Source organism: Galleria mellonella, unplaced genomic scaffold (assembly GCF_026898425.1).
Source record: "Galleria mellonella isolate WM207_F2 unplaced genomic scaffold, CSIRO_AGI_GalMel_v1 utg36, whole genome shotgun sequence".
NCBI lineage: Eukaryota > Metazoa > Arthropoda > Insecta > Lepidoptera > Pyralidae > Galleria > Galleria mellonella.
This window is the reverse complement of record NW_026442086.1, coordinates 8,968,395-8,984,214: the sequence shown is the minus strand read 5'-3', so window position 1 is coordinate 8,984,214 and position 15,820 is coordinate 8,968,395. Positions and strand designations below refer to the sequence as shown.

The following is a 15,820-nucleotide window of genomic DNA, read 5'->3' as shown; positions in this document are numbered from 1 at the left end:
CATTGTTCTATGGGAATTTTCTCCACTGCTTGCTCCAAAGACTTTTTAAGAGACTCAATGTCGTCATATCGTTTAGAGCAGGCCATGTCCTCTAATACTGACAGCTGCCAGTTTTAGAGGACATGGCCTGGCGGGTGTGCGTGCGTGCGTGCGTGCGTGTGTGCGTGCGTGCGTTCGTGCGTGTGTGTGTGTGTTTATTTGTTTTGTGTTGAATAGATCAATATTGAAGTCAAACAATAACTTGTTAAATTTAACTGGAACTTTGCAGGAATATGAATTTCGTCTAAAGTTGACTCTGTACCGCGGGACATATAAACACGACGGTTTCCTGCGAACTACACAAGGAACAAAAAGATATTTTAAACCAATCCAGAGCAATTAATATCACCTCTTATGATACTTAGTCGCAAACATAGGTCAGCTATATCCCTTCTAATAACAGGAGGTAAGAAATGAAAATGCTTACACGTGGATTCGTAATCTAGGCCGAAAATAGTTCGCGCCTTGTGTTATAAGTACTTTATGAATCTCTTCTGAATGGATTCTATTCTATTGATATAACACGAATTCCACACCTGAAAAGCATCCTCGAGTAACCTACGAACAGTATCTTGATGGGTTTCACTCAACTGAAATTGACTGAGGACCTAATAACAAGAAATAACAAACAAACAAATTCTTGATGCTTTATTGGCACTTGGCACCAAATGCACCTGCATTTGGTGCCAAGTGTGGGTTTTGACCACGTCGATTGTACGTGACTTTTAAAAGATATTGCTAGGCTGCAAAATCAAGCGAGTTCTTTGCAAAAGAAATCCGTTATGATCGAAATGTTTGAACAACTAAAATTTGAAGTGGAAATCATGAAACACGCGTCTGTTGTGAATAATTTCTCTTCTCAAAAATGCATTAACAAAAGAAGAGGAGCATGTTTACAAGACAGTTATTATTGTTACTAAATCCCTGACATGGTCTACCCTCACAGCTGCGAATCCTTCAAGCTATAATTAAATTTTAAAGGTATCAAAGGTATAATTAAATTTTAAAGAAAACAAGCAATTGTTATATAAATTCATTTTATTTATTTATTGAATATTGATCTAGGCTCTCATTTCACATTATGTTTTCGATGAGATTAGACATTAGCAGACTGTCTTATGTCCGGTAGAATTATTCGTTTGTTTACATTTTCATTAACATCTATTGAAACAGATTATATATTTTATGTACTGAGGTAATATGTTATATATAACATATTCTATTATTATTATATAAAGTTATTTTACACTGTCATTCGAGTATTATGTTTTTTTTTTTTCTTCATTTACGTTAAGTGGCACAATGAAGAATAAAAATATATTTTATTTCGGTGTACAATAATAATATTAATACACTATATTATATTTTTTTATGCAACTTACAATGGTAAACAAACTGACGGCCCATTTGATGGAAAATGGTAACCGTCGCCTATAGACATCGCCCGCATTCGCCCATTGGCGAAACAATATACTCTGTTATGTCCATGGTACAGCTCATGTCTATAGGCGACGGTAACCACTTTCCATCAAGTGGGCCGTCAGCTTGTTTGCCTAAAATATTTTTTTTATACAACTTAGAATAAGTTGTATAAAAAAGAAAAAAATTGAATTAGGAAAGATTAACGATTCCAATTAACTGCTCACTGCAGCCTCGTCCACCCAGAACTCTTTCATTTACGTAAAGTTTTTATCAATTTCAATAGGAATTTCATAAAAAAATATTATTATTATGTTTCTACTCAAGTGATTAAAAATGTCCCTTGATAGATCCTTAAGTCAGCACCTTCTATAGAAGAAGAAGGGTTTTTCCTAAAACAATCAAACTCTATATAAAACTTAATAGAAACTATTAAAATTTATGTTAGAAACAGTTTTGTTTTTTTTTTATTATAAGAATATAAATACTTCTTTGTTACGTAATATATTTTTTTATCACTATATATCCTCTAGAAGGAAGTCTGCGAGCCTCTCGCCGAGCGCTATGATGGCGGCGGCGGTGTTGCCGCGCGGCAGCCGCGGCAGCGCGCTCGCATCGGCCACGCGCAGGCGCGCCACCCCGCGCACGCGCAGCCGCGCGTCCAGCACGCGGCCCAGCGCGCTCGTGCCCACGGAGTGAAACGTGGTGGATGTCAAATGGCGCGCGTAGCAACGCCAGTACTCGTCTGAATCCTGCTGCTGGCCGCCGCCGGGGCAAGCTTTCAGTTCCAGTCGCACCAGCGACGCGCCCGCAGCCTTGAACACCGTCGTCTCTATCAACTGCTCAATAATCCGAATACCGCGCATCATCTCTTCCAAATCGCGATCGTCAGACAGATAATTAGGGAAAATGGCAGGTGCTTGAAGCGGATCCACGCTTGCCAACCGAACCGTTCCGCTCGACTTCGGCTGCAATGGTACTGACGTCATCCTTATAAGAGCATAATTTTTACTAACCTCACTTAATTGATTAACTAAAGACTCATCCAATCCCGGATATCTGAAGGTGACTCCTTCGACTATAGGCAAACCTCTACCTGTATACAAATGATAGAACTGTGTTGTTGGCAACTCACACTCCGAACTGTTTCCCGTGAGTTGTCTATTAACAAAATCATAACACAATGTGTTTACAAAAGTAGTTACATCAGTGAGGCTGATAGAACCACTTGGAGGTAGCAACATACCCGATTCAGAGCTATTTAAAATTTCTTTCGGTAAATTTAACGGTTCCTCCACTTTAACATAAATTGACACCATTGAATGATCTGTCATATTATTGCCTACTGGCAGATCTACGCGAACTGGTATACCCATTTCATTTAAATGATCAGCAGGACCGATGCCCGACAACATAAGTAGTTGTGGAGTGACGAGAGCCCCCGCGCTCAATATAACCTCCCGCGACGCATAGAGTCGTAATCTAGCATTAGAAGGTCCATGAACGACCGTAATGCCACGAGCCACGTTGTCATCGTCTATGATAACTCCTGTACACCTGGTGTACTTGGCCACTTTCAGTTTCCTCTTCACATCATCTCTTCCGAGATATCCTCGTGCAGTACTCATGCGCTCGTTTCTATATGTATATCCAATAATTCGAGAAACTCCAATTTGAGATACCCCGTTGACATCAGGATTATGAGGGAAATTGAGAGCTTCATACCCATCAATGATTTTCGAATGCCACGGATTTTTAAAGTCTTCAAAGAATCCTATCTTCATAGTACCCGTGGTATTATGATATGGTATTGAAGATAGAGGCAGAAGATCCAAATCTTGCAAGCCCTCGTAACGCAAAAAGTAAGGTTCTATGTGTTTCCAGGACCATCCCGTGATGTTCAGCTCGTCGAAATCGTGTCGGTTACCGCGGACGTACATCATATAATTGATGCTGGTGGTACCGCCGAGACCCTTGCCGCGGCGGGCCTGACATGCTCTGTTCCATGACGACAGACACGACACATTATTGGAAATTGTTTTATATTGATAGTTCATGGCTGGGTTCGCTAGCGCCACAAATGCAGCTGGTACCTGTAATAAATAGTAATTGTTTCGTATATCTACTAGCTTCTATGTGCGTGCGTGCGTGCGTGCGTTCGGGCGTGCGAAAATAATTAATATACAGGGTGTAAGGGACAGGTTAGCAGAAACTAAAACAGTGAATTCAGACCATTATTCTGAATCAAAAGCCATTGGTAATCCTTTACGGAAAAATTCAATTTCTTCCCCTATTTTTCTCGTTCAAAATCATCTAATAATATGATATTGTGTCACAATATAAGTGATATACTATGAAATACCAAAAAACAGTAACAGCAAACGTATCACGCGTCGTATGGATCGTAAAATTTCAAATATATTGCGCGGCGTCAAAACTAAGATACGTTATTCATATGGCTATGGTGCATTTCCGGTGGGAAAATGATCTGCCATTTGATTCAGACCATTTATCTGGATCAGCTGTTTTTGTTTTGATCAACCTGTCCCTTACACCCTGTATATATTTGTTTTTTATAGCACACATACATCAGGAGAAAATGGCGAAGGAAAATAAAGAGAGAGAACACAGGAAAATAGTACTAAAGGGAGAGTTAATAGGATTTAACCGAGATTTTGAAGCTAGTGAAAATTTGAGCGCACCGAATAGAGGCAGGTAGTAAGTTCCACAGGCAAATTGCTTGGACAGTAAAGTATTTAGAATGAAAGGAAGAAGTATGAGCGGGAAATTTAAGGCGGATATTATTGACACTGCATAAAGTATGCTCATTAGCCTCACTGAGAAACACGAATCGGTCTTTTAGATAATCAGGAGCAACGAGGTTAAAAAGGATTGAATAAAGAAGAGACAGGACTCGCTGACATTGTAGCTTTATAAGTGAAATATTTTTTCCAATTTTTTTTAAACAAACAAGCAAATCTTTCCTCTATATAATATTAGTATAGACTACATAGCATACCCAGGATGTGGGGTCCGGGTCTCCGCCCGCCTCCACGAGCAGCACGCTGGCGCCGGCGAGCGCGAGCCGGGCGGCGACCGGCGCGCCCGCCGCGCCCGCGCCCACCACTATGTACTCGAACTCCTCGCCATCTGTACTGCCAAAACAGAGCCAGGGCATTACGAAGTTGATGATAAAAAAATTTCACACCGAAACTGGGCCCGGTGATGTTTTGTTTATTATAAACCCTACTGTGAATTATTCAAACGAGCAATGTTGAACAGTATGCGAATTTCTTTGATCTGATGGCACTGAGGATATCTGTCGGACGTATCGCCATCCCAGAGAGTCATTCAGACATGTGCTATCGGATTGTTTAGCTCTTGCCAACAGTGAGTACTTACATATCCACAACCAGGAAGCCGAAATACTCCATCAAGACTTAACTCTCAAGTACGGCTTTATGAATTAGAGGCTGCCATATTATAAGTAGGAGCCTCAGCTGGTCCTTGTTAAGATTCCGAAGCGGTTCACTCACGAGAAAAATGCAAACGGCGGTACTCTTGGATACTGCCCGCATAGTACGCCGGTTTCTCTCTCTGGAGTCCTGAATTCCGGCCAACTGTGTTTCTACCGTAGGTAAATATATTGACTCGGTGGAGTCAATATATTAATATGGCCTTAATTATAAATCCACTTAAAATGTTATTTATCTATATTAATAATTAAAATTTCGATTGTCATAACATATCACATATATTTTTTAATAACGTTGTTTTCGAAATTAGTCACGTAGAGCAGGGGCACAGATGACTTGTATTTAAATTGAAATGAAAGTAATTAATTGACTTTAGCCAATTAATTATTTTCGAATATGTTAAAAGCTTAGATTATATAGATAGTGCCTCCATAGAAATACATCGAGAAAAACTGATCAACTTTTTCTTACAACTGAATCTTTTATAAATACTATATTTAATTTGTCTTATAAAGTCTGCATATTTTAAATGCATTTATACTCATTTTATTTATTAAATTATACGTCAAGATACCTTTTATGCGTAAGTACATAGAAATCTGTTAAAAAAAAATGATAAATTGAGAATTAGTTATTCATTATAATTGTTACTTCATTTTCTCGCACTGTCTATGTTAAAATAAATGCTAAAATGTTCACACACCTTTAACAGGCATGTACATTAATATTGTATTATATTTAATGTTTGTTATATGTGTTATAATGCAATATGCTGGTGGTGTTTTTATATAAATAAATAAATAAAATAAATTAGCTGACAAATAGTTGACCCGTTTTTGAGGCTCGATGCTCTATCTATGTAATCTAAGGTAAAAGTCTGTAATCCAATATTATTTTTGGATAACAGACTTTTAATATAATCGTTACTGGACCAGTATACAGATATTGTAACGAAAATATATAGATATTACCATATGTTACCCACCTATCTGGACAACAAATTAATCCCCGGCAGATACCGGCGTTAAGGGTTCCAGCAAGAGAAACCGGCATGTTATAAAGGCAGTATCCAAAATCACTGCTTTATGTATCATTCCCATGAAGTTAGCTGCTTTGGAATCCCAATTGTCAGAGGTATTGTTTCAGACCGCTTGGGATAAAACCATACACCGACAGAACGATTGGAATGATTTCGGTGCATGTAACCCCTATACATTTCGGTCACCTTGTGAGCCAAGTTCTTCTTCACGGTTTCAGCTTTCATGAGGTTTTCTTCATGCGGCATGGTGATATCCACCAAAAAACCCTCGAGAATGCTCTATCCATCAACATGGTACTATTTATAATTACATTTAATTTTAATTCCTTTAGATAACTTCTCGACATTTTAAATATGTCTGGGCACAGATAATATAATACTATGTCTGGGAGCAAGACAGTCTAAGATAGGTCAAACACTAACAATAGGTGCTTGCTATTACCTGTAAGGGTCACTCCAACAGGCAGCGAGAAGCTCGGCAGGAGAGCTCCCGCAAACTGGGTGATGCCAAGAACTGACAGCAGTAGGAACACCAACCTGACGGTAACAAACAAAAAATATTATCTTACAGTTAGCTTACTCTTATTTTTATCGCTATTGTCATAACAATAAAATAAGTATTTTTTAGCGAGAACACTTGCGTCAGAGAACAAATCCATGACTTCAGTTGTTGTTTCATTCATGGATGGATGATATTAAAAGTTTATTACTGCAAAGATACAGTTAAACTTGATAGCCATTTTACGAAATATATTTTCCAATTTCTGGTCATCTAGAATTTCTAGGTAAATATATCCTCTATTCTTAACTTCGAGCCATATATCGAGTCCAGAGTAAAATTGCATCGGAAAAAATTAAACATCCTTCAAATGTCATGAAATACTTCACACCTGGATAGATTTTAACACTTTACTAAGCACAAGTAGAACAACGCGTGGAGTGTGTAAATTATTGTGTTGAATCCGTTCACTAGCAGCGCAGGACTCTATATTGACAATCGTACAAAAGTAATCGTTTCATATTAGTTATTTGTATCTGAAAATCCTCAGTCTTGGTCATCACCGTATGATGATATGTTTGTCGATGTTCTTCGAGTTTTATTTTTTTTATTTTATCTTATCCATGTTAGTACATGAGCAGTCATGACGGTCTTGCATTGATAACCTGTCCCATTCAATATTTTAAATTGGCAATTGGCTCCAAGACATATATATGCACTGGTAGAGAATCCAAACGTCTCAATATAATTAAATCTCCACCACAAACATAAAAATTGAAATTATCCATCTGAGAATTATATCTATGTCCCAAATCAAAATCAATCACAAAAATTCCAGCAAATATAGAAAAACAATAGCAATAAGACTGCCGACAACACGTGTTAATATATAAAACCCTGATTCTGAATATTACAATTATTCATTTCTGTAACATTTTATTATATTCATAGAATAAACACTCGAACACGCAAATCAAGACAATACACGGGCGAAGATAGACATTTCAACTATTAACAACAACCAATGTCAGAACGTGAACTCGAGAGCTTTAACTCGAGATAAAAAAATATGCACGAGCACGACAATATTACCGCAAGGGGCCGCCACATTCCGCGCCAGCGCAGCCGCAGCGACAGCGGCAGCCGCCCGCCACGTGTGTACTTGGATACTCACATTGTTTCCCCTGGGCCGAATAGCACGTCACTGTACTAAGCGACAGCCGGCACTCACGCTATATATTGTATACTTGCTAATTGTGACGTGACGCAGGCTTTAAATATTTATTTATAACTAGTTAATTTCGTCCACGTGGTAGTAGATAGTATTTTGGTGGAAAAGGGATTGTTAGTAACGGTCGATAATAAGATGGTCTAAAAGCTCGATCGCTAACAACAGTATCTCTGTAGTCAGCGAATAAAACGCAAAGTATTAAACTCTTTTTGTAAAACGATCAGCCGGAATTTTTTTTTTAATGTTAAATTATATATACAGCTTTGTTATAGTTACTCTATATCAGTATTATTTTCCCCATAATACTAGAGGAGGGTTGGGGCTGTGACTCCTGTTATTATATTAACCTATTTAGGAGCCCAGTTCTAAAACCATAATTACTGTACCCTTATAAAACTATAATATTAATATTAGTTAAGAGACAGTTATATTTTTTATGAATAAATCTCATTTCATTCGTTTCGTTTTTTTTTTTCTATTTTTGAAAATTGAGGAAAATAGAAAGGGATTGTTGGAAATGCGTAAAGGAAATTGGTAAATGAGAGGAATAAGGAACTTATGTAGGAAAGGAAAGGAGGGAAAACTGCAGTAGCGGAAAAGACTGCGACACTGCAGCGGCTCGGCAGGCCGGGGTTGCATACCCGTATACCTTTATTCTAGAGTCGGACAGATTTCTAGAGAAGAACATCCCTGACGCTGTATTCCCATATTAAATGTATTAAACATAACTATTATTAATATGGTATTATAATTGAGAACTTTTCCTAAATATATAAAGCATATAGAAATACATCAGCTCGATCACGTAACGTGGTGGATCAGCTGAATCTATACTAATAGTATGAAGAGGTAAATTTGTGAGTTTGGATGTTCGGGATAATCGCCGCTACTATTGATCCGATTAGAAATTATTCCAAAGGTATATTATCCCTGTATGCTAAAAAATATTTTTTATATTGGTAAATAAATATTTTCAATAATTAATCGCAATAAATGTAATTAAAGTCGGCAAATATGGCGTGCGTTGCCTGAACGGTTTGAAATAAAGGAATGAAATCTATAGCAAAACTGTTTATTACTTTTAACATTACATTTTTCCGCGATACAAATATTAGCAGTAAAATGCCTATAAATAACAATCTCACTTGCACATTTTTAATTAGGAAGTAGTAACGATTCTAATTAGCTGTTTACAGCGGCATCATCCACCCAAAATCCTTTCAGTTACGTTAAGTTTTTTTTTAATGGAATTTTTGAAAAATATATTGTTATTTTGTTTCTAATCTAGTGTTTTAAGAAACATTCTCCTTCCAAAGAAAAAGAAGGTACTACCAAGAAGGACAATAAAACTCTACGCTAATAATAAAGCTCAATTACACTATTAAAACCAATGTCTGAAACTCTTTTGTTTTTTTATTATAAAAACATAAATACTTGTACGTTACATAATATAGTATGTTTTTATCATTTCAACAGATTATGTGACCACTATCAATTAATATTATCCTCTAGAAGAAAATCCGCGAGCCTCTCGCCGAACGCTATGACGGCGGCGGCGGGGTTGCCGCGCGGCAGCCGCGGCAGTGCGCTCGCATCGGCCACGCGCAGGCGCGCCACCCCGCGCACGCGCAGCCGCGCGTCCAGCACGCGGCCCAGCGCGCTCGTGCCCACCGAATGGAACGTAGTGGCTGTCAAATGGCGCGCATAACAGCGCCAGTACTCGTCTGAATCCTGCTGCTGGCCGCCGCTAGGGCAGTCCTTCAGTTCCAATCGCACCAGCGACGCACCCGCTGCCTTGAACACCGTCGTCTCTATCAACTGCTCGATAATCCGAATGCCGCGCATCATCTCTTCCAAATCGCGATCGTCAGACAGGTAATTAGGAAAAATAACAGGTGCTTGAAGCGGATCCACGCTTGCCAACCGAACCGTTCCGCTCGACTTTGGCTGCAATGGTACTGACGTCATCCTTATAAGAGCATAATTTTTACTAACCTCACTTAATTGATTAACTACAGACTCATCCAATCCCAGATATCTGAAGATGACTCCTTCGACTATAGGCAAACCTCTACCTGTATACAAATGATAGAACTGTGTTGTTGGCAACTCACACTCCGTACTGTTTCCCGTGAGTTGTCTATTAACAAAATCATAACACAATGTGTTTACAAAAGTAGTTACATCAGTGAGGCTGATAGAACCACTTGGAGGTAGCAACATACCCGATTCAGAGCTATTTAAAATTTCTTTCGGTAAATTTAACGGTTCCTCCACTTTAACATAAATTGACACCATTGAATGATCTGTCATATTATTGCCTACTGGCAGATCTACGCGAACTGGTATACCCATTTCATTTAAATGATCAGCAGGACCGATGCCCGACAACATAAGTAGTTGTGGAGTGACGAGAGCCCCCGCGCTCAATATAACCTCCCGCGACGCATAGAGTCGTAATCTAGCATTAGAAGGTCCATGAACGACCGTAATGCCACGAGCCACGTTGTCATCGTCTATGATAACTCCTGTACACCTGGTGTACTTGGCCACTTTCAGTTTCCTCTTCACATCATCTCTTCCGAGATATCCTCGTGCAGTACTCATGCGCTCGTTTCTATATGTATATCCAATAATTCGAGAAACTCCAATTTGAGATACCCCGTTGACATCAGGATTATGAGGGAAATTGAGAGCTTCATACCCATCAATGATTTTCGAATGCCACGGATTTTTAGAGTCTTCGAAGAATCCTATCTTCATAGTACCCGTGGTATTATGATATGGTATGGAAGATGCGGGAAGAAGATTCAAATCTTGCAAGCCCTCGTAACGCAAAAAGTAAGGCTCCATTTGTTTCCAGGACCAGTCGGTGATGTTCAGCTCGTCGAAATCGTGTCGGTTACCGCGGACGTACATCATATAATTGATGCTGGTGGTGCCACCGAGACCCTTGCCGCGGCGGGCCTGACATGCTCTGTTCCATGACGACAGACACGACACATTATTGGAAATTGTTTTATATTGATAGTTCATGGCTGGGTTCGCTAGCGCCACAAATGCAGCTGGTACCTGTAATAAATAGTAATTGTTTCGTATATCTACTAGCTTCTATGTGCGTGCGTGCGTGCGTGCGTTCGGGCGTGCGAAAATAATTAATATACAGGGTGTAAGGGACAGGTTAGCAGAAACTAAAACAGTGAATTCAGACCATTATTCTGAACCAAAAGCCATTGGTAATCCTTTACGGAAAAATTCAATTTCTTCCCCTATTTTTCTCGTTCAAAATCATCTAATAATATGATATTGTGTCACAATATAAGTGATATACTATGAAATACCAAAAAACAGTAACAGCAAACGTATCACGCGTCGTATGGATCGTAAAATTTCAAATATATTGCGCGGCGTCAAAACTAAGATACGTTATTCATATGGCTATGGTGCATTTCCGGTGGGAAAATGATCTGCCATTTGATTCAGACCATTTATCTGGATTAGCTGTTTTTGTTTTGATCAACCTGTCCCTTACACCCTGTATATATTTGTTTTTTATAGCACACATACATCAGGAGAAAATGGCGAAGGAAAATAAAGAGAGAGAACACAGGAAAATAGTACTAAAGGGAGAGTTAATAGGATTTAACCGAGATTTTGAAGCTAGTGAAAATTTGAGCGCACCGAATAGAGGCAGGTAGTAAGTTCCACAGGCAAATTGCTTGGACAGTAAAGTATTTAGAATGAAAGGAAGAAGTATGAGCGGCAAATTTAAGGCGGATATTATTGACACCGCGTAAAGTATGCTCATTAGCCTCACTGAGAAACACGAATCGGTCTTTTAGATAATCAGGAGCAACGAGGTTAAAAAAGATTGCATAAAGAAGAGACAGGACTCGCTGACATTGTAGCTTTATAAGTGAAATATTTTTTCCAATTTTTTTTAAACAAACAAGCAAATCTTTCCTCTATATAATATTAGTATAGACTACATAGCATACCCAGGATGTGGGGTCCGGGTCTCCGCCCGCCTCCACGAGCAGCACGCTGGCGCCGGCGAGCGCGAGCCGGGCGGCGACCGGCGCGCCCGCCGCGCCCGCGCCCACCACTATGTACTCGAACTCCTCGCCATCTGTACCGCCAAAACAGAGCCAGGGCATTACGAAGTTGATGATAAAAAAATTTCACACCGAAACTGGGCCCGGTGATGTTTTGTTTATTATAAACCCTACTGTGAATTATTCAAACGAGCAATGTTGAACAGTATGCGAATTTCTTTGATCTGATGGCACTGAGGATATCTGTCAGACGTATCGCCATCCCAGAGAGTCATTCAGACATGTGCTATCGGATTGTTCAGCTCTTGCCAACAGTGAGTACTTACATATCCACAACCAGGAAGCCGAAATACTCCATCAAGACTTAACTCTCAAGTACGGCTTTATGAATTAGAGGCTGCCATATTATAAGTAGGAGCCTCAGCTGGTCCTTGTTAAGATTCCGAAGCGGTTCACTCACGAGAAAAATGCAAACGGCGGTACTCTTGGATACTGCCCGCATAGTCGCCGGTTTCTCTCTCTGGAGTCCTGAATTCCGGCCAACTGTGTTTCTACCGTAGGTAAATATATTGACTCGGTGGAGTCAATATATTAATATGGCCTTAATTATAAATCCACTTAAAATGTTATTTATCTATATTAATAATTAAAATTTCGATTGTCATAACATATCACATATATTTTTTAATAACTTTGTTTTCTAAATTAGTCACGTAGAGCAGGGGCACAGATGAATTGTATTTAAATTGAAATGAAAATAATTAATTGACTTTAGTCAAAATAATTAATTGACTTTAGTCAATTAATTATTTTCGAATATGTTAAAAGCTTAGATTATATAGATAGTGCCTCCATAGAAATACATCGAGAAAAACTGATCAACTTTTTCTTACAACTGAATCTTTTATAAATACTATATTTAATTTGTCTTATAAAGTCTGCATATTTTAAATGCATTTATACTCATTTTATTTATTAAATTATACGTCAAGATACCTTTTATGCGTAGGTACATAGAAATCTGTTAAAAAAAATGATAAATTGAGAATTAGTTATTCATTATAATTGTTACTTCATTTTCTCGCACTGTCTATGTTAAAATAAATGCTAAAATGTTCACACACCTTTAACAGGCATGTACATTAATATTGTATTGTATTTAATGTTTGTTATATGTGTTATAATGCAATATGCTGGTGGTGTTTTTATATAAATAAATAAATAAAATAAATTAGCTGACAAATAGTTGACCCGTTTTTGAGGCTCAATGCTCTATCTATGTAATCTAAGGTAAAAGTCTGTAATCCAATATTATTTTTGGATAACAGACTTTTAATATAATCGTTACTGGACCAGTATACAGATATTGTAACGAAAATATATAGATATTACCATATGTTACCCACCTACCTGGACAACAAATTAATCCCCGGCAGATACCGGCGTTAAGGGTTCCAGCAAGAGAAACCGGCGTGTTATAAAGGCAGTATCCAAAAGCACTGCTTATGTATCTTTCCCATGAAGTTAGCTGCTTTGGAATCTCAATCGTCAGAGGTATTGTTTCAGACCGCTTGGGATAAAACCATACACCGACAGAACGATTGGAATGATTTCGGTGCATGTAACCCCTCTACATTTCGGTCACCTTGTGAGCCAAGTTCTTCTTCCCGGTTTTAGCTTTCATGAGGTTTTCTTCATGCCGCATGGTGATATCCACCAAAAAACCCTCGAGAAGGCTCTATCCATCAACATGGTACTATTTATAATTACATTTAATTTTAATTCCTTTAGATAACTTCTCGACATTTTAAATATGTCTGGGCACAGATAATATAATACTATGTCTGGGTGCAAGACAGTCTAAGATAGGTCAAACACTAACATAGGTGCTTGCTATTACCTGTAAGAGTCACTCCAACAGGCATCGAGAAGCTCGGCAGGAGAGCTCCCGCAAACTGGGTGGTGCCAAGAACTGACAGCAGTAGGAACACCAACCTGACGGTATCAAACAAAAAATATTATCTTACAGTTAGCTTACTCTTATTTTTATCGCTATTGTCATAACAATAAAATAAGTATTTTTTAGCGAGAACACTTGCGTCAGGGAACAAATCCATGACTTCAGTTGTTGGCGTCTCATTCATGGATGGATGATATTAAAAGTTTATTACTGCAAAGATACAGTTACGTCTCTTTACTTCCAACTTGATAGCCATTTTACGAAATATGTTTTCCAATTTCTGGTCATCTAGAATTTCTAGGTAAATTTATCCTCTATTCTTAACTTCGAGCCATATATCGAGTCCAGAGTAAAATTGCATCGGAAAAAATTAAACATCCTTCAAATGTCATGAAATACTTCACACCTGGATAGATTTTAACACTTTACTAAGCACAAGTCGAACAATGTGTGGAGTGTGTAAATTATTGTGTTGAATCCGTTCACTAGCAGCGCAGGACTCTATATTGACAATCGTACAAAAGTAATCGTTTCATATTAGTTATTTGTATCTGAAAATCTTCAGTCTTGGTCATCGCCGTATGATGATATGTTTGTCGATGTTCTTCGAGTTTTATTTTTTTTATTTTGTCTTATCCATGTTAGTACATGAGCAGTCATGACGGTCTTGCATTGATAACCTGTCCCATTCAATATTTTAAATTGGCAATTGGCTCCAAGACATATATATGCACTGGTAGAGAATCCAAACGTCTCAATATAATTAAATCTCCACCACAAACATAAAAATTGGAATTATTCATCTGAGAATTATATCCATGTCCCAAATCAAAATCAATCACAAAAATTCCAGCAAATATAGAAAAACAATAGCAATAAGACTGAAAACACATATTAATATATAAAACCTTGATTCTAAATATTACAATTATTCATTTCTGTAACATTTTATTATATTCATAAAATAAACACTCAAACACGCAAATCAAGACAATACACGGGCGAAGATAGACATTTCAACTATTAACAACAACCAATGTCAGAACGTGAACTCGAGAGCTTTAACTCGAGATAAAAAAAATATGCACGAGCACGACAATATTACCGCAAGGCGCCGCCACATTCCGCGCCAGCGCAGCCGCAGCGACAGCGGCAGCCGACAGCCACGTGTGTACTTGGATACTCACATTGTTTCCCCTGGCCCGAATAGCACGTCACTGTACTAAGCGACAGCCGGCACTCACGCTATATATTGTATACTTGCTAATTGTGACGTGACGTAGGCTTTAAATATTTATTTATAACTAGTTGAGTTGGTTTCGTCCACGTGGTAGTAGATAGTATTTTGGTGGAAAAGAGATTGTTAGTAACGGTCGATAATAAGATGGTCTAAAAGCTCGATCGCTAACAACAGTATCTCTGTAGTCAGCGAATAAAACGCAAAGTATTAAACTCTTTTTGTAAAACGATCAGCCGGAATTTTTTTTTTTTTTTTAATGTTAAATTATATATACAGCTTTGATATAGTTACTCTATATCAGTATTATTTTCCCCATAATACTAGAGGAGGGTTGGAGCTGTGACTCCTGTTATTATATTAACCTATTTAGGAGCCCAGTTCTAAAACCATAATTACTGTACCCTTATAAAACTATAATATTAATATTAGTTAAGAGACAGTTATATTTTTTATGAATAAATCTCATTTCATTCGTTTCGTTTTTTTTTTCTATTTTTGAAAATTGAGGAAAATAGAAAGGGATTGTTGGAAATGCGTAAAGGAAATTGGTAAATGAGAGGAATAAGGAACTTATGTGGGAATGGAAAGGAGGGAAAACTGCAGTAGCGGAAAAGACTGCGACACTGCAGCGGCTCGGCAGGCCGGGGTTGCATACCCGTATACCTTTATTCTAGAGTCGGACAGATTTCTAGAGAAGAACATCCCTGACGCTGTATTCCCATATTAAATGTATTAAACATAACTATTATTAATATGGTATTATAATTGAGAACTTTTCCTAAATATATAAAGCATATAGAAATACATCAGCTCGATCACGTAACGTGGTGGATCAGCTGAATCTATACTAATAGTATGAAGA

General features: G+C 38.1%; 2 protein-coding genes across 2 annotated transcripts; both read right to left on the bottom strand.

Moving 5' to 3' along the window:
• Positions 1-1,119: 1,119 nt before the first annotated feature.
• Positions 1,120-8,391, bottom strand: LOC113520738 (ecdysone oxidase-like). The gene is made up of 5 exons (XM_052897394.1): positions 8,353-8,391; positions 7,565-7,704; positions 6,416-6,510; positions 4,478-4,608; positions 1,120-3,551 (listed from the first exon to the last, which is right to left on the bottom strand). The coding sequence occupies exons 1-5, from the start codon at positions 8,389-8,391 to the stop codon at positions 1,977-1,979; spliced, it is 1,980 nt and encodes a 659-aa protein (XP_052753354.1). The 3' UTR covers positions 1,120-1,976.
• An 803-nt stretch (positions 8,392-9,194) lies between these two features.
• Positions 9,195-15,660, bottom strand: LOC128201194 (ecdysone oxidase-like). The gene is made up of 5 exons (XM_052897393.1): positions 15,622-15,660; positions 14,824-14,963; positions 13,659-13,753; positions 11,702-11,832; positions 9,195-10,775 (listed from the first exon to the last, which is right to left on the bottom strand). Exons 1-5 carry the CDS (start codon positions 15,658-15,660, stop codon positions 9,195-9,197), a joined length of 1,986 nt encoding a protein of 661 aa, XP_052753353.1.
• Positions 15,661-15,820: the final 160 nt, after the last annotated feature.